Raw genomic sequence first — 22176 nt, 5'->3', positions numbered from 1 at the left:
TTTGGACAAGGTAATTACTGGATTCCAGGTTTAAGATTTCATCATGAAAATGATCTTCAAACAAAAATGACAAAAAGTCTAATTCAAAACTGCCAATGGCAAACATGGCTCCTGAGTCCCATGGGGGATGTTATGAATATTACCTAGAGAGAGGATAGTCATGCCCTAATTTACACGTTGTCCTCTTGGGTTTCTTGCGAACCTGTTTTAACCATGTGAGGCACAGGGTGACAATGCAACAGAGGAGTCTAATTATGGGGATGATAGTGGAGGGAGGAGGGTGTGGCACAAGGGGGCAGTGTTGTGATGGTTGTTGTGCACTAAACCGAACACACTGACGGACAGGTGGAGTGTAATATGAGGGAGAGGATGTGGTGGTGAAACTAGTAAATTGTGCAGGTATTACACTCTCTTACTATACTATACTATAATTTTTTGGAAAACAAGCTTTATTTGTCATCTACCCTGGAGTTAGATAAGAGGAAACATATCCATAAACATAAAATAAATAAATAAATAAATAAAGCCTATAGACGGGGAGGTCAGTCCCATGTCAAGAATATTAGGCATGGGTCAGGCGTTATTCCTAGTGTCTCTCCTTCCCCATAACAAATTATGTAATAAAAAAGATCTGTTTTCAACTGGAACCTGTGGCTATTTAAAAAATGGAGCAGCAAAAGCCATAATAATTTCCTAAAGGCTCCAGAGCAACCTTTGAGAGACAAATTTGAATACCAAATAGGTTCAGTCAAATGAAATGTGACATTTCCACGGTCCAAAATGCTTCTCACGCCTGGAATACAAAGAGGAAAGGGAGAGAGTGTATTTATGGAGAAAACAACTCGCTGTACCCTTACATTTAGTATGAGATCATATGTGGCATGCTATCTATTCCATGGTTATTCGAGGAAAGAATTATGTCTTATCTACACAGATGCTTCTCTCATCCTTTCACATCAAACCGATTCATCAACTCATATCATATTTTTTTTTATTACATTTTTCATGCAGAAAAAATATGGCCATGTATTTGATGAAGAGTATCTTTCCCACTGAATAACATACACGTCACCTCTGAGCAACTCTACCTTGCCTATACTCCATTCTCCAGTTTAGGTTGCAGTGCAGTTTGTCTACATGAGGCAAAAGTGATTCCTAATGCTGTGAGGTAGCCTACTGTTAACTTACCAAGTCTTTTTGGTCTTGGCTTACTTTTTCCAACTCTTGAAATAAATCCCTAATTTGAAATGTATTAACATTTATTATAAACATGGAGGATTTGAAGTCCCTGATCACACATTTGTTGTCATGCACCCAAATTGACTTACTGGTCCCCCCCCCCCCAATGTGCTAAATCCAACCACGCTATCCTGTAAAGTACCATTTGAATGCCATGTTTTGGTCTTGAAGAAGTAGTTCATTCATCAGTTGAACTCGCCTGTCATAAAATGTACCACTGGATCACCTGCTCTAGTGTTCTGCAAATTATTTTTTATTTACTGCTTACAAAAGGAACCAGACAACAGCTAATTTGCACCAATCATTTCTGTACAAACAGGTCAGCACTGTTGAGCTGTGTCGCTTCTCTGGGTTTACTAAAGGTATACCACAGGGCAGATGAAAAAACTTTTTTTTGATTGGTCAATCTGCTAACATTTACATTCAGTACAAAATGTTTGTTCCGAAAAGCCAAAGGGATGGACACAGCAGGTGGGTGTGTATATCATGTCAGAGAAGGATACTTTATGTACACTTGCAGTATAAACAGTGGGGGTGAGGTGGGTGGTGGGACTACGCACAACAAACATAACCCTTCAAACTGGCCTCATTTTCACAACTTCCCTACAATCTCTCCTAACCCTTCTCTTTTTGACCTCTATAAATGCTTTTTTGGCTTTCTCACAGGTTTTATAGTTTCTCACCCATACATGAGGCACCAAGGCTTTTACACCATCTCTTTCATTCTTTCTCACCTTCTCTCTCTACTTTTCTTTCTCACACTCTTGCCCGCCCGCTCTCTCTCTCTCTCTCTCTCTCTCTCTCTCTCTCTCTGAAGACTGAAGATGTAGTCCAGGGCCTGCCTCTCAGCAGCTGGCACATTTGGTTTGGGTGCCAGAGGTACACCATGAAGACCACCCTTGGGCCGTCCTCTGCGGTGCCTGAAATAAATATTGGGTTAAGGGGCAATTGATCATGAAAAAGAATAGATGACATATGTTCAATGTCAAACCATTAGAAAAGAGGAAAAATACACATACATACATAGAAACAAAACAAGGAAAAAGTCATTTTCATTCAACTGACAAGCTTAACTCTATGTTATAAACAAGTATGTTTTTCGACGATAAACATTTTGTCTGATAAAAATCAATGATGAAGCATGTGATGCTTTCTATAACTGATTCACTTCCAGATCTATCTGAGAACCGTCATCATCATTTGGTACTTTCACTTCCCTGTCTCTGTCACGCTCAAACAAATCATGTACATGATCTTTCTGGTACAGTTACCAAAGAATAATTAAGAATTTGTTAGATGCTGTCCCTCTCTCCACCTCTAGCGTGTTCCAATACCACTACCATGTAGCTGTACTGGTATGGTGAGATGATCTCAGTACTTCAACAGCTAGAGTGTGTGTGTGGGCACAGGGGGAACTGAAATGTGGCTATATGTCCCTCTTGAGCTACTAATGTAACACAAAATAGTTCAGTATGGTGTGTGTGTGTGTGTGTGTGTAAGTGAGCGTGCTTCTGTGCTTGTATGTTTATGAAACGTGTGTGTTTATGAAAGTATTATGTGAATGTGTGTGTGAGTGAGACAGAGAGAGAGGGATAGTGTGTGACTGTGTGTGTGAATGTGTCTTACCCTCATGAAAGGCTGTTGCCCTCCGACCAGCATTGCGGCTCTCCCCCAACCACCAGCTCACAACCAGCGGGCAACGATTGTTGGCAACGAAGGTGCGCAGCTGTCCCAGGACCCTCCAGGCGCGCGGGCACCGTCGGGCGTTCACGGCCAGAGGCGTGCCCTGGTTCACCAGGTAGAAGGTCCACCATTGGCCCCGTGGCGTGCTATTGGCCTTCCATCCCGGTGGCAGTGAGGAGGACGTGGCGGTGGGGGGCAGCCGGTAGACGCTCTCGAACTCTGCTAGCAGCGCAGGGAAGCTCCGTTCAAGCAGCTCAACGTCGTGCTTCTGTGCGTCGCGCAAGAAGAAGGGCGCCGAGGGCAGGTCTGGCAGGAAGAAGACCTCCGGCTTCTGGATGGAGGGCCGCCCCGAGAGCAGGTAGCGGCCCTGGTCGCGCGACGCCCTTGTGCACGCGGCCCATGCCCGCCCAGGTGTAGCGCTTGGCGTAGTCCTGCAGGCTGTGGTAGAGCCTCTGGTTGAGCCCTTCAACAGCGTGCGTGCAGCGGAAGCAGGGGACTGGCAGTAGGCGAAGCCGTTCAGCTCCTCATCGGAGCACTATACTGCCCCTTGGTGCCCCTACCCAGGCCAGCTCCGTAGGCGCCGCGCAGGCTGGGCATGCTCTGTTCCCGCCCGACGCGGTAGCAGTACCACACGAAGAGCAGCGCCAGGCACAGGGCAGTGCCCAGCACGCTGGACTCACACTCACGCATTGCCTGCATGCCGCCGGCCACAAGTTCACGCATCCTCTCCATCCTCTCGAGTGATTCATGCTGAGATTTTTCGCTGGCTCTACCTCACCTGTGCACACACACACACACACACGCACACACACACAAGCTGAAAAGGTTGCCACAGCCTCAGCCGCAGGCACGCTACGAATGCCTATCAAATGCGTCTGTACGTAGCTCATAACGGCTTCGGTGTGTCGTCATCGTCTTGCTGCCCTCCCTCCGTTCTATGATTGGTCCCCTAACTGAGGCGAAAATTTGCTCCATGGAATCCAGGCTGCCTAGTAGCGTGAATAAAATCCTGCGCGTAAGGCAGCATGGGAAAACCCAGGCTACTCTCTTGCACTTTCAGACCACACAACAGAAGAACCTTCTAGGGTGATATAACCACCTGAAAGGAAGACGAGAAGCTCCAATCTTCCCTAACAATGGGAAGCACTTCAGGTAGATGTTATTGGATCCAGTTGAGGAAAGTCCTCAAATGGAACCGTTCAACAGAGTCTCTCAGGTTCTCAGATTTTCCTAAATAGCTGATGCAAATGACAGTTTTCAAGTCATCAACCGTTAGAGTATAATTCGAATTTTATTGAACAAACCTCCCAATGATAACAGTATTTTTTTCAAAAATAAAAAAACTCAAAATGCACTGTTCCGAATTATTATGCACAACACAGTTTCAAGACATTGTATATGTTGTTAAGAACTAAAAATGGTCATTTGTTGAATTTGCAGCATTAGGAGGTCATATAAATTATATCAAAAGTTATTTGAATCAAAAACATCTTAACAGGCCAAGTTACATGTTCACATAGGACCCCTTCATTGATATCACCTTCGCAATTCTTGCATCCATTGAACTTGTGAGTTCTTGGAGAGTTTCTGCTTTAATGTCTTTGCAGGATGTCAGAATAGCCTCCCAGAGCTGCTGCTTGGATGTGAACTGCCTCCCACCCTCATAGATCTTTTGCTTGATGATGCTCCAAAGGTTCTTAATAGGGTTGAGGTCAGGGGAAGATGGGGGCCACACCATGAGTTTCTCTCCTTTTATGCCCATAGCAGCCAATGACCTAGAGGTATTCTTTGCAGCATGAGATGGTGCATTGTCATGCATAAAGATGATTTTGCTATGGAAGGCACAGTTCATAATTTTGTACCACGGAAGAAAGTGGTCAGTCAGAAACTCTACATACTTTGCCGAGGTCATTTTCACACCGTCAGGGACCCTAAAGGGGCCTACCAGCTCTCTCCCCATGATTCCGGCCCAAAACATGACTCCGCCATCTCCTTGCTGGCCATTCGCCAACCATCCATTACTCCATCCATCTGTACCATCTACGGTTGCACGGCACTCATCCGTAAACAAAACTGTTTGAAAATTAGTCTTCATGTATTCCTGAGCCCACTGCAACCGTTTCTGCTTGTGAGCATTGTTTAAGGGTGGCCGAATAGTAGGTTTATGCACACTTGCAAACTTCTTGAGGATCCTATACCTTGAGGTTCGCGGGACTCCAGAAGCACCAGCGGCTTCAAAAACCTGTTTGCTGCTTTGCAATGGCATTTTAGCAGCTGCTCTCTTAATCCTATGAATTTGTCTGGCAGAAACCTTCCTTATTATGCCTTTGTCTGCTCGATCCCGCCTGTGCTCTGAATCAGCGACAAATGTCTTCACAGTACGATGATCACGCATAAGTTTTCGGGAAATATCCAATGTTTTCATACCTTGTCCAAGGTAGTGCACAATTTCACGCTTTTCATCAGCAGAGAGATCCTTTTTCTTTCCCATATTGCTTTATCACAGGTGTCTGAGATTGATTTCAATGATCCAAAGAGCCCTGAGACACAATACCATCCATGAGCTTAATTGAAACATGGTGTACACATAAACTATTTGTAACTCACACCTATACACCCATACGCGGTGTGGCTGCTCACATCAGAAGAGGGTTGATTCCAAACAGAGTCAGATGAAGAAGAGTGTATTAGATGCCTTCAGTCGAACAGGAGGAGAATGTGACCCATCGGCAGGAAGACGGGACACATAGGAGAGTTAGAGTCCAGGAGGGTCCGAAGTGTCAGGCAGGGAACTACTGTGGCAATTCAGCTGTTCCCGTTTAGACAAATGTGCGGGGACAGCAGACCACAGGGCATCAAACTCTGCATGAGAGAGAGACAGAGAGAGAGAGAGAAAGAAAGAGAGACAGAGAGAGAGAGAGGGAGAGGGAGAGATGTTGGAGTAAGGAAGCGGGAGAAAACAAGAGGGTTGAGGGAGAGAGAGTGAGTGTCTGTTAGTGAGCGAAAGGAGAAAGAGGAGTGTGTGTGGGGGGGGGGGAAGAAGGTGAGAAACAGAGAGAGAAATATAGAGTTGAGTAGGAGGAAGAGCGAAAGAGTGAGTGGGGGAGAGAAAAAAAGAGAGATTTAAGAAAACAGCACACAAAAGAGCTCTTGAGGTGTACTAAAAAGAGGGAGATAGGCCCACACACACACACATATGCGCCGCACACCTACAGACAAGCTACCACTGATACTCACCCACACACACTCCCCCCTCTCTCCTTTGGCAGTCAAAATGCTCAGCAGTTTATATATGTGACTGAGACAAGGACTGCATGCAGCACAGTCTGGCATTACATTTGAAAATCAGTTGCCTCCACACTGCACAGTACAAAATCATCAGTCACCCGACTACCATTGCTGCAGTTTAAAACACAACCTGACATTAAAAAAAACACACACACGAATGAAACGTAGCAAATTGGCAAAGATCCAAACCCAACATTGGACAAGACCTAAAGCAAATAGACTGACACAAAAAGGCACCATCCATAACACCTACAGATTTGTGGGTTTACAGGGTTGTAGGTTATAGCTGATTGTAGGTTAATGAACGCAAATCGCTACAAAGCCATCGACAGATAGACGGAATGGCTAATCGATATAGTGACGTCTTCTTCCTGGGAAGCATATCACACTAATGGCAAGTCAACAGAGACAAACTCGATCTAACTTTACAGTAAAAATGGATTCTAAGCCAACATCAACATGGCAACCATTGAGTGTACCCTGCCCATACTGGCTAGTAGCAACGTTCAAGACACCTTTATACAACACGCTTTTATACAACTTCCACGGCTGTGCGGTGCGGCATTCAAAAGAGCCAAGCGGAAAGCCGCGATTGCAGAACCCAATGCCACGCACAAGCCAACTCAGAGAGGCGTTACGATAAAATCAGACAATGCGTCTCACCTCACCGAACAGATCGACTTTCATAAACAAAAACGAATGGTTTCTGCATAAACCTCCTTGTCTTTACACGTTTTCCTCTCCACTGGAACATGCAGCTCTCGCAATCTCTATAGTAAACGCTGTCATTCGTCGTCCATTGTGTCGATGAAATCAAAAAACACAATCCCACAACATTACACTATGTGATAGGCTGTGATAGGTGTGATAATATATCAAAATCTGTTTGTATGCCATTATATTTAATCTAATAATAATGATGATTAATCTAATAATAATAATAATAAATAATAATAATAATAATAATAATAATAATACATTAATTATTATTAATTTAATTAATTATTTAAATTAATTAATTTGAATAATTATTAAAATAATAGTATAATAATAATAATACTGCCCGATTAAAAATGAGCTAGTAATTAAAAAGGTGATAGCTTTAGTGAATATGTCAGAAAACTAATTTTAAAAATGCTCCCCAGCTTACTGGGTCACCCACACTGTCAGTCATGTCCTTACCACCCACCTGTGTTGCTGGCCACTAGTGTTGCGGGAAGTTACTTTTAAAAAGTAGTGTTTGCTCGTTACTAGTTACTTCTTTAAAAAGTAACCCCTTACTTTGCTTAGTTATCCTCTATGGAAAGTAACTTTTCACATTACTTGTTATTTTTACGTTACTTTTATGTTGCTCGACTTTGGGCAGAACCAAATATCTGTTCCTAAATGTGTAGGCCTACATAAAGTTCTACTATGGAGGACATAACAGGTAGGGCCTATTTTTTGTGCTCTTTATTATAAAAAAAATGCCACAAACAGAGCACTTGACAAGAAAACAATTGGCTTTATAGGCTTCAACACCACCACTAAAGCCCTATGAAACAATATCAAATAACATAGCCTCGATACATCTTAAGGGCATATAGGTGAACACAAAATACATGAGGGCTTATTAAACAGGTGCTCCTCCGAAATTTGGTGCAAAGCTAGTGCAAATCATATCAATAGGCTGGCAGTTGAGTGGACAAAAGTTTCTCACCATGGCACAGTGTAGGCTACAACTTACACTCACATTCCTCCCCTTAGTTTCAACCAGTTCAAACTTCAAAGTAATGTGAATACATCCATCCCTCAGAAGTTAGCGTTGGCTGCGTCTCGCTTGCTATAATTGCTCTTTATTGCCACCAGCCTCTGTCACGTACTGTGTGGAGCTAAGATTGCACTTCATGCTACCAGCGTCACTGCCGTGTGACTTGGCCTACGTTGTCCCAAATTGTCTCATTCTTTTTCTGATGGGCTGCATGTGGTGAGCTTATACAACAGGGCTAAGGGTCAATTTACAATGAACTTACACTTTAATGCGCAAGCCTGCAGCTAAGAAAGTAGTGTCGCTGTCAAATCTGTCCCTGAGAAAAGTAACGTTGCGCCGATTTGAAAAAGGAACTACGTTACGTTACCAAATTTTCAGTAGTAGCATGACACTTTTTACCCGAAAAAGTAGTTATGTTACTGTAACACGTAACAAATTACACACAACACTGCTAGCCACATACTGCAATGCCTAGTAAGTGCCGCAGTGCAACATAAGACGCGGGGAATGATCCCCGTACAGGGGTCTGCCCAATCTGACATTAGTGCAAACTCATTTTAACTGCCGAACCAGATTGTGTATTACCAAAGTCCTTTTAGGCAAGTCCCTCCACTTGGCGTCCATATTGCAACGCTTTTTGGGCACTTATTGGGCATCTATTTCGGCAGAAATGCGCACGCACAAGGCTTCACAACACCAACCTTGCTCCAGCAGCGAGATCACAACACATGATTGGCACGATGTCTTCAGAACACACCACATGATTGGCTCAATGTATTCACGTGTCGATGTTTTGCTGCGGAAGGGGTGGGATGTGTGTAGACAACTGCCATTTTGGCGTTACAAACTAATTTGTAACCATAACCCCATGCATTTCAATGGAGGATTTTTTGAGTGCTGTGTCTCCTCATTAGAAAGTCTCTGCTAACCCCATGCATTTCTATGGAGGATTTTTTGAGTGTTGTGTCTCCTCATTAGAAAGTCTCTGGTATTACTTAGCTTGCTGGTTTGTTTCTAGGCTACATTTAACCCATTTTACTACGCAGTAGCCTACGGTATCATTCCGACGAATTTGGTCACAATTACACATGGACGGCGTACAATGTAACAAGTGACAATTGCAACAATTGTAAGCTACTTGAAATAAGGATCTTGTGATGCTTTGCGAGCGGCAGCGAGGAAAACCTGGGAAAACCCAGTTGGAAAACCCTTTAGTGATTGTTACGTCCCTCCACTACCTTTGGTGGTGCTGTTTCCTTCACTGTTGCTGTCTCCTTAACCTGTTGAGGAGTACGGTCACAAATATGTGATTAGAATGTTCGCAATCCGAGAGTTCCGTATTATGATGCGACAATTACCCTCAGAGATTTTCCCCATAGACTGTATAAAGAACACTGAAACTATAGATTGTTTGCGTAGAATTCTAGAAGGAACCAGGGAAATAATTCACTCCTCAACAGGTTAATTGTTTGCAGGTGTGACCTGTTAGGAGTGGGCCTAGCCACCCCTTTAAATATCTGTGCAGCCGTGCAGTCGAGGAAGACTTGTGTTCCGATACCACGCCTATTGTTGGTCTTCCTGTGTTGGTCCTATTCTGTTATAGTTAAACTCCCTTTTTCTGTTGTTTTGTAATTTACCCCATTGTTTAAATAAACCCCTAGACAAAACGAGCCCAATTGACATTTTTGTCATTCTATGTTGTGGCCAGTGCGCCAACATGATAGGCCTACATGAGGAAACTTTTTGAGAAATATGTTGAAGGTCCAACACATAACTGTTCCCATGTGTTCCGATTGGATGATTAAAGTTCTCAAGAAAAAACGGATAATTTTGTGGTAAAGTTCTCAAGAAACTTGAAATTGGTGTGAGAGAGGGAGTTCATTGGGTCTTTGTGAGCAACCTACTCATCTTTTTCAAGTCAAGTCACTTTTAATTATATAGCGCGTTTCTCATCTTGCATCTTGCACATATTGCACAATCTCATCAGTGATGGGCAAAATGTAGTGAGCTAAGCTACAAGCTACTCTATGAGCTACTTTTAAAGGAGAAATCTGGTGATTCTTCATTTAGATCTAAGTTTCTTGATGTCACGAGTTCTGTCGGTACGAAACCCCCCCGAAAACAATCGGTTTTACCTAGCTCGAGTTACTGCAGCTAATAGTTAGAGCTTCCAGGCAGCTACAGTGCTACTCTCTGGGGTCATGTTCATGAGCCCCCATGTTCAAGCCCCCAGAGTGTAGTGGTGCCTGGCTGTTCTAACTGAAGCCAGTTGGTACTGGTACTGGTTCTGCTCTGACACATTGGTATCAGAAGTGGGAAGGAGATGATGACACTTTGACAGATTGAAGATCTTATTGAAAAGCTACAGCTGGAAGAGTTCATTGCTCACCTAAAGTGGAAAAAGCATGGCCAAAGATTTCTATTCAAAGAGGCTGGATGAGGCAAGCTGTACAGTATGTTTAAGGAGGCTCATCCACTTTGTCTCCACTTCGGATAACAGCTCCGTCAAGAGCTTCCCCCTTGGGTGACTGGTCATTATAACACTTCTAAAACAACAAATCCAATGGCAGAACAGGTAGGCAGAACAATAGTATCAGAACAAAAACTACATTTCATTTAAATGTAGTTAATTCTATTTAAATACTGTGTACATAATTCCTGTGTTCCCTAATCATATTTTAATTATGAGTGAGAGTGATAAATAAACAATATGGCATTACTGAAGCAAAACATGTAAGGTGCCTAAGACTTTTGCACAATACTTTTTTAAATTACCGGATTTCTCCTTAAAGCTTAATTTAAGCTACATTTTTGGTAACACTTTACAGTAAGGGTTCATGAATTCATCATGCATAAATGAATTCATGATTTATGTATTTCATCCCTTATATCTCATGAATCATCAGAAATTGACATAAGTTCATAGTCTGTCATTCGTGACCTCATACAACAACATATCAACTTAAGCATTAGGTACATCATTATGAATTAGGAACCAAGTCATTCATAAATAATGAATGAATTCATGATAACTCATGTCCCCTTACCGTAAAAAAAGTGTTACCACATTTTCTAAGTAGCTTGCCCATCACTGCATACTCATCTTCGTGAATCTCAATATTCTGATCACAACACGTCTGGGGACATTACTAAATCAGCACCAGACAGAGGCTACATTCATTGTTTTGCACATTTATGATGTCATCACGTCATGATAGTATTGGTTTTACTTTAATATGTTGGTAAATACACACCTATAAAGTATTTTGATACAAAATATGAAGCCATTTTCTTCAACCCAATAAAATACAAATTACAAAATACTATTTTGTATTTGAAATACCTATCTTAAATACATATATCATAAGTACTGCCTATCCCTGTGAATACACACACACTGGGGAAACTCCTCAATCAAACAGAAAGTACATTTGAGTAATCAGAGAGAGTGAGACACTGTGTTCTGAATTATTATTTTATGTCAGTACACTTCGTTATAAAGCACATCACATTGTGGGGCATGTTTGTGCTTCTTTTGTCTAGCTACATACCCCAGCATGTGTACCCCAAGGGTGGGGTAGGCTAGGTTGTAACAAAGGAACACCCTGGATGTAACATCAGATCACAAGGTCTGCGGTGTTCTTGCAGAGGTGTCATTATTAGTGTCATTTGTTCAGGTTCTGGTGCTAAACCAAGAAGGGTTCCAACCAAAGATTCTAGAACAGCTCTGTTCTAGAATCTTTGGTTCCAACTATCCCTTCATGTGGAGCCTGCATTGTGCTTGCAATTACATTAATTATACATTTAAGTTATATATAACATGAGTTTAAATAAATGCAAAACTCCAAAATGTTAATAGAATATACAAAACAGACAAATGCAAATGTTGTAAATTGCATAATGCCCCTTTGTCAAACTTGTGGTCAGTACAATAGTGACCTTTTGTGAATATGAGCTTCTAGTTCATGATTTACATTTCAGGATCTGTTTATGACTTTATGCAGCTGTCTTTGTGCACTGTACCGTGCATTTTATTTTTTATTACAAAGTCTTGTTACTTCTTGTGCTGAAGTAGGCCTGTCCTATCTGAATACTGTGCCTGATGCCGCTTAAGAAATACTCAACCCTGAGTTGCTCTGTGGGGGGGGGGGGGCACACCTGAATGAGCAAGTTCAGAGGAAGCTTCTTTTCTGCGGCTGTCACCCTACTGAACTCTAGCTCTGCATCCCGGTGACATCAAACGAACTAAGCCCCCATCACCCCCGCCCCCGCCTGATGCCTCCTTGCCTGTGCCTGTTGTCCACGACCATGGCAACAAGGAGGCGGACATCCCCCAGCCCCCCCACAACTGCAATACACTATACCACCCATAGTGTGTATTTATTTACAAATGTACATACTGTAATCACACTTATACATAGCCATATTCTACTGTTCTTCATCCTGCACATACACTCTTATTCTTAATACTATTATAATGTTACTGTTTCTGCACTACAATTGTACTGCTACCACACTGCACATAGCTGTACATACTGTACATATCTGTCTATGTGGTTCATACTAAATATCCATATTTATTCCGTTTTTCTGTAATATATTCTGTACATGCATATATCTGTATTGTTCTTACTACTAATGGTACTGCCACTACATTGTATACATTGTTCATATTACATAGCCATATTTATTCTGCTATTATAAGGTAACTGCTAATACACTGCACATATTTATATTTAATTTATACTACTCGCACCTTCTGCAAAACAATTGTATACTGTCTACACTGCACTATATTTCTTGTCCTGTCTATGCACCACTTGTCTATGCTTTGTATATCACATTGCGCTTTTCTGCTTTTTTGCACTTCTGGTTAGACACAAACTGAATTTCGTTGTCTGTACTTGTACTCTGCACAATGACAATAAAGTTTAATCTAATCTAATCTAATAGGCCTACACAAATCAAGTCCCAAACATGTTAACCCTTTTATAAAACATTAAAATAAATAAGGCCTATTGGTAGTCGATGATTGAAATCGAGTCTCTATCATGCATTTTATTATACCTCAGATAGAGATGATAGATATGTAGTCTATGCAATTCTAGAGATTTGAAATACTAAAACACAATTGCCTGCAAGCAAAAAACATGTAAATGCTTGCTTAGCTGTAGCAAAGTCCTTTTAGGCAAGTCCCTCCACTGCAGGCTGCAGGCTTCCATAGCGACACATGCCAATGGACTGTGACTCACTAGCTCCCTCTTTTGTTTATATCGGGTAGTGCAGCACATTGGAATCTGCTCAAGTGATTCATATTCTGACAGATAGCATCTGATTATACACCTCACTTTACCACAAGGCTCAGTCATGAGGGTGTTTTTATGTGACTCATGTTGTTGTATCATATGGTGATACAAAAACAAGTCAATACGGTGTTAAGGATAAACTCATCTGGTACTGTGCTGTACTGTGCAGGTGCTGTGACGCATGCAATTTGGACTAAATTATCTCATATAGGCATGTTTTAACAAATGACCTGGATATTGCCTTCAAAAGTTAGTGTCTCCTAACCGTTTAAATACCTTCTGGGCAGATCACATGAATGCCATGAAATTCTATTAGGTAAATAATTATGACTATATAATATGAGAAAAACGTGTCTCACACCACACTGCCTGTCTTCAGTGAGATGAGAGATTTAAAATACTAGAGGTGATAGTGTGCAATCAGTATTGCCCATGTCTGATTAGGCAGATACCACAAGGGGGGCATCAAAGCATGTAGCTGTAATGACAACTTCAATCGTTTCCAAAGTGATGCAGAAGCAAGCTGTCATCTAATGAAGAGCTGCAGTTCTTTTGAGCAGATAAAAAAGATAGCACATCTCAAACAGATCTCGTTTCAACACCGCAGGACACAAGATCATTAAAATCATGCACCCAACTTGACTTACTGGTCTCCGTCTATCTGGCAATAGCAACAGAATCAGGGTACAGGTTGAAGAAAGTAACAGGGTCAATGGTCTTATAATAACATCATGCCTTTGCCTGGGGAAAGCCTCACTTTTAACATTTAGAATTAGGCCACAAAATCAGGATAGTATGTGTGCAAAGGCTAATCCTGGTTACCAATAGCTATTGACACTTATTATGCACTTCTCAAGTCACCATTGCACTATTGCTTACAAGACATTCAGAGAACTTCTGAGCTGATCTTCTGATCTTTTCGTACCACCGATAAAGCTGGAAACTTGACACTGCTGTTGTCATGTCTTGGTGTATGTTTTTCTCTCATTTGAGGCTGCTAGTAGATATAGCCTTCTGTTATGAACGAATGTTCCTGCATAATGTGGTCTCTGATGTGCAGAAACGTAATGCCTTCTGTATTTGTTAATAAGAGAGTGACTGGTCCTTTTTCTGATTTTGGTATTCCTGTAGTCTGACACAACAAATAAAAACAACAACAAATGAAACACATCCTGAAATGAGTGTAAAGGCAACACTTTTTATTCAACCTACTGATAAAACTGTGACTGTTTTCCAAGTGAGATTATGGCACAATACTGACTGAAGAGAAAAATCTGAGGATTGATTTGCAACAGCAAAGAAACACAAAACAAAATAAAATAAAATCACTTGTTACTTGAACCACATCATCAAACAACTGATTTTTAATTATTTTTTTTACAAAAGGAATGTATCAATACCACAAAAAGATGCAATCAGCTGGTACTTAGAGAAGACTGATCAAAATACGGAACAATTAAGAGTTAAAATCTAGCCCATTTAAGAACTGTAACAATTGTAAACTTTTAAAAATGTGTCAAGTATACGCTGTGCTCCATTTTAAATGTACCAAAGTAGAAAGCAGTGAAAACTGCACACAAACACACAGACCCACCCTCACTCCTTGTAACCTTGCTCAATAACTAAGTGGTCAGAAAATACAGAGGTTACCCAGTAGTCTAAACAGGGTTACAAAAATCACACCCCCATGTGCTAAATCCAACCACGCTATCCTGTAAAGTACCATTTGAATGCCATGTTTTGGTCTTGAAGAAGTAGTTCATCATCAGTTGAACTCGCCTGTCATAAAATGTACCACTGGATCACCTGCGCTAGTGTTCTGCCAATTTATTTTTATTTACTGCTTACAAAAGGAACCAGAAAACAGCTAATTTGCACCAAGCATTTCTGTACAAACAGGTCAGCTAGTAGGACGATGTAACAACAGCACTGTTGAGCTGTGTACTAGCTTCTCTGGGTTTACTAAAGGTATACCACAGGGCAGATGAAAACACTTTTTTTTGATTGGTCAATCTGCTAACATTTACATTCAGTACAAAATGTTTGTTCCGAAAAGCCCTGGCCAAAGGGATGGACACAGCAGGTGGGTGTGTATATCATGTCAGAGAAGGATACTTTATGTACACTTGCAGTATAAACAGTGGGGGTGAGGTGGGTGGTGGGACTACGCACAACAAACATAACCCTTCAACTTCCCTCCTTTTTGCTCCTTACAATCTCTCCTAACCCTTCTCTTTTTGACCTCTATAAATGCTTTTTTGGCTTTCTCACAGGTTTTATAGTTTCTCACCCATACATGAGGCACCAAGGCTTTTACACCATCTCTTTCATTCTTTCTCACCTTCTCTCTCTCTCTCTCTCTCTCTCTCTCTCTCTCTCTCTACTTTTCTCTCTCACACTCTTGCCCTCTCACTCTCACTCACTCACTCTCTCTCTCGCTCAGTGTCCAGGACTGAAGATGTAGTCCAGGGCCTGCCTCTCAGCAGCTGCCACATTTGGGTGCCAGAGGTCCACCATGAAGACCACCCTTGGGCCATCCTCTGCAGTGCCTGAAATAAATATTGGATCATGAAAAAGAATAGATGACATCTGTTCAATGTCAAAACATTACAAAGGAGGAAAAATACACATACATACATGGAAAGAAGATAAGGACAGTAATTTTCATTCAACTGACAAGCTATAAACAAGTATGTTTTTTAGACAATAAACATTTTGTCTGATAAAAATCAATGACGTTGCATGTGATGTTTTCTATAACTGATGGCTTTTATTCACTTCCATATCTGAACAATCATCATTTGGTACTTTCATTTCCCTGTCGCGGTCACACTCAAACAAATCATGTACATGATCTTTCTGGTACAGTTACCAGAGAACAATTAAGAATTTGTTAGATGCTGTCTATCTCTCCACCTCTAGCGTGTTCCAATACCATGTTGTAGCTGTACTGGTATGGTGAGATGATCTCAGTACTTCAACAGCTAGAGTGTGTGTGGGCACAGGTGGGAACTGAAATGTTGCTATATGTGTTCCTCTTGAGCTACTAATTTAACACAAAATAGTTCAGTATGGTGTGTGTGTGTGTGTGTAGGTGTGTGAGTGAGTGTGCCTCTGTGCGAGTATGTTTATGAAACATGTATGTGTGTGTTTATGAAAGTATTATGTGAATGTGTGTGTGAGTGAGACAGAGAGAGAGGGATAGTGTGTGACTGTGTGTGTCTTACCCTCATGAAAGGCTGTGTGCAAGAAGGAGTCGTCAAACAGCAGGCAGCTGCCCTCCGACCAGCATTGCGGCTCTCCCCCAACCACCAGCTCACAACCAGCGGGCACCTTCAGACCTACACACACACACACACACACACGCACACAGAGTCACTCCCACAAAGCTCTGGACAGTATCCACACCCCATAGACCTTTCCTGCAGTGCTCATCAGTGGCAGTGATTTCCATATCAATCTGGGAGTGAGCTCAGCAGAATGTACACAATCACATTCTTCCGCCCACAGCTCAGAACAGGGAAAGCTGCCATGTCAAGCTCCTAACAAGAACATGCACCCTGAGACGAGGCAGCATTTTCTGTCTGTCTGGAAAGAGCTTGGGTTTGTCTTGTGCAGAAGGAGGCTAAAGGTTTGTCATGTCATGTGTAGTAAGATCAGACAAAACAATTCCAAAGCCACAAACTGAAGCTGGAGTGTTTCATCAACATTATGGTGATTCTGCGAGTAAATGCCACGCCCCAGTATGTCTGGTATAGGCGTAATATAACAATGGGGTTTCTTCAGACTGGCTTTGAACATGTAAGTGTACAGAGATGAGTGTCGGTAACACTACTATAGTTCTAAATCATATAAGCTAAACAAGGCATCGGTGCATGCATGCAGTTGGCTATCTCCTTCTTTGGTACCTCAGTGTGTGTGTATGTGTGTGACTCACCCAGGTGACAGCGCAGGCGCACGTTGGTGGGGCCATAGTGCTCAGCAATAGCGGCCCCCGGCGTGATAACCGAGAAGCAAGCGTTGCCGAACACGTTGTTGGCAACGAAGGTGCGCAGCTGTCCCAGGACCCTCCAGGTGCGCGGGCATCGTCGGGCGTTGACGGCCAGAGGCGTGCCCTGGTTCACCAGGTAGAAGGTCCACCATTGGCCCCGTGGCGTGCTGTTGGCCTTCCATCCCGGTGGCAGCGAGGAGGACGTGGCGGTGGGGGGCAGCCGGTAGACACTCTCGAACTCTGCTAGCAGCGCAGGGAAGCTCCGTTCAAGCAGCTCAACGTCGTGCTTCTGTGCGTCGCGCGAGAAGAAGGGCGCCGAGGGCAGGTCTGGCAGGAAGAAGACCTCCGGCTTCTGTATGGAGGGCCGCCCCGAGAGCAGGTAGCGGCCCTGGTCGCGCACGCCCTTGTGCACGCGGCCCATTCCCGCCCAGGTGTAGCGCTTGGCGTAGTCCTGCAGGCTGTGGTAGAGCCTCTGGTTGAGCCCTTCACCGGCGTGCGTGCAGCGGAAGCACTCGGGCGACTGGCAGTAGGCGAAGCCGTTCAGCTCCTCGCCAGAGCATTGCCGCCCCTTGGTGCCCCTCCCCAGACCAGCTCCGTCCGAGGGCATAAGGGAGCCGACGCGGCCCGGCACTGCCAGGCTGCCGCGTCGGTTCTCGGCCACACCGTAGGCGCCGCGCAGGCTGGGCATGCTCTGTTCCCGCCCGACGCGGTAGCAGTACCACACGAAGAGCAGCGCCAGGCACAGGGCAGTGCCCAGCACGCTGGACTCACACTCACGCATTGACTGCATGCCGCCGGCCACAAGTTCACGCATCCTCTCCAGTGACCAGTCCATTTTCACCGAGAGCGAGGAGAACGCTCACACACAGAGACATACACACATGCTCAGTCAAACACACTTGTACTGTTCTGTATGTCTGCAACTCATACATTCATGCTGGGATTTTTAGCTGGCTCTACCTCACCTGTGCACACACACACACACACACACACACACACAAGATGGCAAAGACGAGCTGAAAAGGTTGCCGCAGTCTCCAATCCCCAAGGATGGCTGACGGGACTTCAGTCTGATGATACCCTCATCTTTCCTCCTCGGAGGCAGTGAGCGAATCTTCAGCCTGGAAGACCACAGAAGCCTGTGTTGAGCTCTCCTGCACTTTCAGACCACACAGCAGAAGAACCCTCTAGGGTGATATAACCACCTGGAAGGAAGACGAGAAGCTCCAATCTTCCCTAACAATCGGAAGCACAGCGACTTCAGGTAGATAATGTTATTGGATCCAGTTGAGGAAAGTCCTGGAATGGGACCGTTCAACAGAAGGTCCACAGTCAAACTCCTTCACTACACATAAACTATTTGTAACTCACACCTATACACCCATACGCGGTGTGGCTGCTCACATCAGAAGAGGGTTGATTCCAAACAGAGTCAGATGAAGAAGAGTGTACTAGATGCCTTCAGTCGAACAGGAGGAGAATGTGACCCATCGGCAGGAAGACGGGACACACAGGAGAGTTAGAGTCCAGGAGGGTCCAAAGTGTCAGGCAGGGAACTACTGTGGCAATTCAGCTGTTCCCTTTCTGCCCGTTTAGACAAATGTGCGGGGACAGCAGACCACAGGGCATCAAACTCTGCATGAGAGAGAGAGAGAGAGAGAGAGAGAGAGAGAGAGGGAGAGAGAGAGGGAGAGGGCGGGAGAGAGAGATGTTGGAGTAAGGGAGCGGGAGAAATAGAGAGGGTTGAGGGAGAGAGAGAGAGAGAGTGTGTGTTAGTGAGCGAAAGGAGAGAGAGGGAGTATAGTGAGTGAGTGAGTGTGTGTGGGAAGGAGGTGAGAAACAGAGAGAGAAATATAGAGTTGAGTAGGAGGAACAGCGAAAGAGTGAGTGGGGGAGAGAAAAAGAGAGGGATTTAAGAAAACAGCACACAAGAGAGCTCTTGAGGTGTACTAAAAAGAGAGAGGGAGATACACATGAAGTGACCTATTGGATGCACTCTCTCTCTCTCTTTCTCTCTCTCTCACACACACACACACAACCAGTGATATTCACACCCTCCTTTGACAGTCAACACGCACAGCAGTTTAAATATGTGACTGAGACAAGAGACAAGGACTGCAGCACAGCCTGACATTACATTTGAAAATCAGTTGCCTCCTCCGCACTGCACAGTACAAAATCATGAGTCACCCGACTATCAGTGCTGCAGTTTAAAACACAACCTGACATATAACCTAACACACACACACACACACACACACACACACACACACAAACACACCAATTAAACGTAGCAAATTGGCTCAACCACAATCAAACAAACATCTAACGGCGATTCAAACTCAACATCGGACAAGACAAAAAGCAAATAGACTGACACAAAAAGGCACCATAACACCTACAAATGGGTAAACAATGGGTACAAATAGCCTACAGGCCAAATACATAGAAACGGCAGGGGGAACTCCCACGCACTCTCAGACGCCCGGGCGTTCTGCACATCGATAAATCCAGTAGGCTAGACCCTGTGTACGCTATCATACGGCAACACTCAAGAGGGTAAACAATGATTGTAGGTTAATGAAGGCAAATCATCGACAGATAGACGGAATGGCTAATCGATAGTGACGTCTTGTTGTCTTCCTGGGAAGCATTTAGGCCAAGTCAACAGAGATAAACTCGAGCTAACTTTACAGTAAAAATGGATTCAAAGCCAACATCAACAACAAGACAACCATTGAGTGTACCCCGCCCGCCCGCCCATACTGGCTAGCAACGTCCAAGACACCTTTATACAACACGCTTTTATACAATAACTTCCACGTCTGTGCGGCCATCAAAAGAGCAAAGCGGAAAGCCACGATTGCAGAAACCATGCCACGCACAAGCCAACTCGGAGACGCGTTACGATAAAATCAGAAAATGCGTCTCACCTCACCGAACAGAACGAACGACTTTCATAAACAAAAACGAATGGTTTCTGCATTCACCTTCTTATCTTTGCATCAACACGTCTTTCCTCTCCACTGGAACACGCAGCGCAGCTCTCCCAGTCTCTCTCGGCATGGTAAACGCTGTCATTCGTCGTCCATTGTGTCGATGACACAATCAAAAAACACGACAGATGCTCCGAGATCCACGGCCCACTCTCATCTTAATCCCATAACATTACACGGTGTGATATTATATAAATCAGATTACCTAACGAAATTACTTTGTATGCCATTATAATTAATATAATAATAATAATAATAATAATAATAATAATAATAATAATAATAATAAAATGTATTATTATTATTATGCAACTGCCCGATTAAAATAAAAAAGAGTAGTAGCCTAGTAATTCAAAATGTGATAGCTTTGGTGAATATGTCAGAAAACTAGTCAACTAATTTTGAAAATGCTCCCCAGCTTACTGGGTCAACCACACTGTCAGTCATGTCCTTTCCACCTACCTGTGTTGCTGACCACATACTGCAACGGCTAGTAAGCGCCGCAGTGCAACACGCGGGGAATGATCATGGTACACTGGTCTGCCCAATGCCACATTAGTGCAAACTCATTTTAACTGCCGAACCACATTGTGTATTACTTAGCTTGCTGGTAAAACTGTTTCAATAGGCTACATTTAACCCATTTTACTACACAGTTAGCCTACAGTATCATTCTGACGAATTTGGTCACGATTACGCATGGACGGCGTACAATGTAACAAGTGACCATTGCAACAATTGTAAGCTACTTGAAATAAGGAAGAGCCCAAGATCCCGTGATGCTTTGCGAGAGAGCGGCACCGAGGAAAACCTACGGGAAAATCCTTTATGCATTAGGCAACTTTTTGAGAAATATGTTGAAGGTAGAAGGGCCACCACATAATTGGTTCCATGTGTTCCGATTGGATAATGTCAAGTTCTCAAGAAAAAAACTGACGATTTTTTTGTAAAGTTCTCAAGAAACATGGATTGGTATGAGGGAGTGAGTGAGTAAGTGTGTGTGTGTGTGAGTGAGTGAGTGAGAGAGAGAGAGAGAGAGAGAGAGCAACCTGCTCATCTTTCTCATCTTGCATCTTGCACAATCTCATCATGGGCAAAATGCAGTGAGTTAAGCTACAAGCTACTCTATGAGCTACTTTTAAAGGAGAAATCTGGTGATTCTTCATATAGATCTAAGTTTCTTGAGTTCTGTTGATACGAAACCCCCCTGAAAACTACAATCGGTTTTAGCTAGCTCGATTTGCTGCAGCTAATAGTTAGAGCTTCCAGGCAGCAACAGTGCTACACCCCCATGTTCAAGCCCCCAGAGTGTAGGGCTGTAGCTGCCTGGCTGCTCTAGCTGAAGCCGGTTGGTACTGGTACTGGTTCTGCTCTGACACATTGGTATCAGAAGTGGGATGAAGATGGTGACACTTAAGTATACGTAAGTATAAGTATATATACTCTTTTGATCCCGTGAGGAAAATTTGGTTTCTGCATTTATCCCAATCCGTGAATTAGTGAAACACACTCAGCACACAGTGAGGTGAAGCACACACTAATCCCGGCGCAGTGAGCTGCCTGCAACAACAGCAGCGCTCTGAGAGCAGTGAGGGGTTAGGTGCCTTGCTCACAAGTCCGAAGCATTAACAAGTAGGCCACGGCTGCCCCCAACTTTGACAGACCGAAGATCTCATTGAAAAGCTACAACTGCTCACCTAAAGTGGAAAAAGCATGGCCAAAGATTTCTATTCAAAGAGCCTGGATGAGGCAAGCTGTACAGTATGTTTAAGGAGGCTCCTCCACTTTGTGCCATGCCAAAATGCTCTAGACACAGCAGCATCAGCTTTAGAGTGAGCCACGGTCAAGTCAGCAGCTGATCTCGAGACCCCCATCGTATCTGTATCTACCAGCAGCTTCTGGCAGGCCAGGCATGCCCATCAG

The 22176-nt window shown here is 43.5% G+C and overlaps 1 protein-coding gene and 1 pseudogene across 4 annotated transcripts; both read right to left on the bottom strand.

Moving 5' to 3' along the window:
• Positions 1 to 1634: 1634 nt before the first annotated feature.
• LOC143106130 (aspartate beta-hydroxylase domain-containing protein 2-like) lies at positions 1635 to 3654 on the bottom strand (annotated as a pseudogene).
• A 10790-nt stretch (positions 3655 to 14444) lies between these two features.
• asphd2 (aspartate beta-hydroxylase domain containing 2) lies at positions 14445 to 20991 on the bottom strand. 4 transcript variants are annotated; one of them, XM_076269822.1, is made up of 6 exons: positions 20248 to 20469; positions 18662 to 18892; positions 18463 to 18556; positions 17204 to 18378; positions 16494 to 16607; positions 14445 to 15815 (listed from the first exon to the last, which is right to left on the bottom strand). In XM_076269822.1, the coding sequence occupies exons 4-6, from the start codon at positions 18090 to 18092 to the stop codon at positions 15706 to 15708; spliced, it is 1113 nt and encodes a 370-aa protein (XP_076125937.1). In that variant the 5' UTR covers positions 18093 to 18378; positions 18463 to 18556; positions 18662 to 18892; positions 20248 to 20469; the 3' UTR covers positions 14445 to 15705. The 4 variants fall into 4 exon arrangements, with proteins under 4 accessions (XP_076125937.1, XP_076125935.1, XP_076125934.1 ...); XM_076269820.1 differs by lacking the exon at positions 20248 to 20469 and adding an exon at positions 20716 to 20991 and having other exon boundaries at positions 17204 to 18892; XM_076269819.1 differs by having other exon boundaries at positions 17204 to 18892.
• Between the last annotated feature and the right edge of the window lie 1185 nt (positions 20992 to 22176).

This window comes from Alosa pseudoharengus, unplaced genomic scaffold (genome assembly GCF_046254945.1).
Source record: "Alosa pseudoharengus isolate Yale_2024_CS ecotype anadromous, Long Island Sound unplaced genomic scaffold, YU_APseudo_1.1 YU_APseudo_1.1_scf_6, whole genome shotgun sequence".
Classification (NCBI taxonomy): domain Eukaryota; kingdom Metazoa; phylum Chordata; class Actinopteri; order Clupeiformes; family Clupeidae; genus Alosa; species Alosa pseudoharengus.
The sequence above is the reverse complement of the archived record's forward strand: the minus strand, read 5'-3'. Positions and strand labels throughout refer to the sequence as shown.

Coding starts and splice junctions, on each gene's coding strand:
- asphd2 (XM_076269820.1), bottom strand. CDS start 18,092: ATGGACTGGTCACTGGAGAGGATGCGTGAACTTGTGGCCGGCGGCATG. Junction 16,608..17,203: donor GCGCCTGCGCTGTCACCTGG/GTGAGTCACACA, acceptor GTGTGTGTGTAG/GTCTGAAGGTGCCCGCTGGT. Junction 15,816..16,493: donor GCACACAGCCTTTCATGAGG/GTAAGACACACA, acceptor TATTTATTTCAG/GCACTGCAGAGGATGGCCCA.